This window comes from Penaeus vannamei, chromosome 38 (genome assembly GCF_042767895.1).
Source record: "Penaeus vannamei isolate JL-2024 chromosome 38, ASM4276789v1, whole genome shotgun sequence".
NCBI classification, from domain to species: domain Eukaryota; kingdom Metazoa; phylum Arthropoda; class Malacostraca; order Decapoda; family Penaeidae; genus Penaeus; species Penaeus vannamei.
The window spans coordinates 18419881-18422380 of NC_091586.1; the positions used below are offsets into that span (position 1 = coordinate 18419881).

Consider the following 2500-nt stretch of genomic DNA (forward strand, 5'->3'; position numbering starts at 1 on the left):
GTATATATATATATATATATATATATATATATATATATATATATATATATATATATATATATATATATATATATATATATATATATATATATATATATATATATATACATACATACATACATACATACATACACATATACAACTGAGCCATTTTTCTTGCCATAGGTGTGACAGATGATATAATATGAAAGTACAGTAGAAAGAGGTGTTATCATAAATTTTCCCCTATTTTTGCTAAATTTTCCAGTGAACAAAATGCAATCCTTTTTTATACCATAAGAATCTCAGAAAGATGTAAAAGCAATTACATCATTGCAAGGACACCATGTACACCTTTTCTTTATTTTATTTTCTTCTATAAAAGATAATCTATGTCAGAACTTATGTTAATCTCTGACACTGATGTCTGCACTGATTTGCTTCATAAGATATTACCCTTAAACAAAACAAAAAAAAAAAAAAAAAAAAAAAGGTATAAAAAAATATTTGCTGATTGGAACTAGATTTTAAGTTTCAGAATTTGTGAGATTGGGAACCTAATGTTAAGGTAGGTTTTACTAGAGTATTTGAGATCAAACAGGTATTCTCAGAAAAGTATTTAATGTTTATTATGTATTACTTCCATATATGTAGAAAAGGAATGTATGGAATTATTTGCATTTGCTAAAATATATATTTATATTTCAATAGTACATTTTTTTGATGTATGAAAATGCTGTAGAATGTAGTTTAAGTTAGCACTATGATATAATATACATTGTCAGGGAAGTTAAAAGCACATCTAGAATATGATAATATTTAGATTATAGTTTAATTATGCACCATTTATCACTAACATCAAAAATAATTGTACATCATCTTTTTGTTTTTTTAATGAGTGAAGTTCTTCATTATTTTATCATCACTTCAATATTTGTGAATTATATCATTATGAAACAGTTTTGAAAGAAAAATATACTTGGAGCTTCCAGTATTTTTGTGTGTTTGGCAATGGGGCTAAAAATAATTATGACAAAGGTATTGCAAGAGAAGAGGTGCTTTGGTAACTCAAATTAGAGTAAGGTTTCATTTATAATAATTCAGTGAGGTGCAGAGAGTATCCAGAGTGTATTGACAAGAAAATCAAATACTTATTTTGATGTGGATTCCTGCTTGTAAGTTGAATGGTACTTATCATTACTGAATTAATGTATGATATTGCTTAAGTGAGTACTTCAGTGATGTAATTATGCTCTCAATAAATTAGTATATTAATATTGTTTTTTTTCCCCTTTTAAAAATTCCTCACTATTACTGAATGGTTTAATAAACTATCACAAGTGGTAGTGGAAAGTCATATGCTTCCAAAGAAAACATTATTTATCACAATTTAATTTTCTTTTAACAATATATATACACAACAGATCTTTTAACAACATTCTTTACATGACTGTGTTGTAGTTTGGTAAAAAGAAACTGTAGTAATAATTACCTATTTTACATTCAATTTTTCACAAAATACAAGTAACCTATCATTTTACAGTACTGAATATCTCAAAAAAATATATCTGTACAAAGTCAAGTATCTCACATATATCAGCACAAGATTACCTGATATGATCTCTGTGATGAATGATATGATTCAAGTCTTAAACATCCACCTCATACTACCGAAAGTGGATCCATCAAGATGATGTTTGAAGGGAAAGAGTCCCGCAACATGATTCCTTTATCTTGGTGTTCGTCTAATTCCTCGATGAAGCCAAACCAGTATATCACCAACCCAGGACCAAACCTAAGGAGAAATATATCCTATATATAATCGGATTGTTAACCCAATGCTACCAGGAAAATGTAATATTCACTGTAGTATTGTTTTATGAAATTCTACACATGATGGCTCCAAAAGTGCTTTAGCCAACAAAGTGTCAATTTGTAGAACTCGTGACCTCATCTATTTTCACTTTTTTTTGAGTTTTCAAGATTTTTTTTTATTATTATTATTACTAATGCTGTCAATATCAATGATATTTTTATCATAGAAATCAAGTAAAATCATTCTGAAAATCTAGGAAACACATACAGGTGAGATAGATTCTATTAGTAATTGGGTCATTGGTGACAATACTTATGGTTCCATCTATGCGTATAGACAATTGTTAAACTAAGTTCACAATGAGCATGACATGTTCATACATACTATCCCCAGCAGAATTGGGCTAATTCCCAAAAGCTTGGTCAATAATAAAACTTTTAAAAACATCACAGTATAACAGCATATACAGCAATCAAATTTTAATATATTTTGGAATTCAGTATCACTGTTTAAGCTATCATTTGCATCTACACAAAATTAAAACAGATTAGGATTCAGATCATACTTCTTTATAATACAACTTAACAAGCAAAAAGAATCATTGATCCTACAGTTAGGTATTCAATGCAAGGAGCTTATCCATTTCAAAGAGTAAGTCTTCGAGCATAAATAAATAAATTCTAGTTTAAGATACTCAAGGGTTTA

The 2500-nt window shown here is 27.8% G+C and overlaps 2 protein-coding genes across 4 annotated transcripts in view; one reads left to right on the forward strand and one right to left on the reverse strand.

Moving 5' to 3' along the window:
* LOC113810261 (TBC1 domain family member 2B) overlaps positions 1-1254 on the forward strand; it is a 332652-nt gene extending 331398 nt beyond the window's left edge. For all 3 annotated transcript variants that reach the window (XM_070116182.1, XM_070116183.1, XM_070116184.1), the window contains one exon: positions 1-1254. This exon is cut by the window's left edge and continues 3421 nt beyond it. The gene's annotated coding sequence lies outside the window, so the exon portion shown is untranslated.
* LOC113820534 (CDAN1-interacting nuclease 1) overlaps positions 587-2500 on the reverse strand; it is a 21916-nt gene continuing 20002 nt past the window's right edge. Inside the window, exon 9 of the mRNA XM_027372891.2 lies at positions 587-1774. Within this exon, the coding sequence (XP_027228692.1) occupies positions 1642-1774 (133 nt within the window). The 3' untranslated portion in view covers positions 587-1641. The remainder of the gene's footprint in view (positions 1775-2500) is intronic.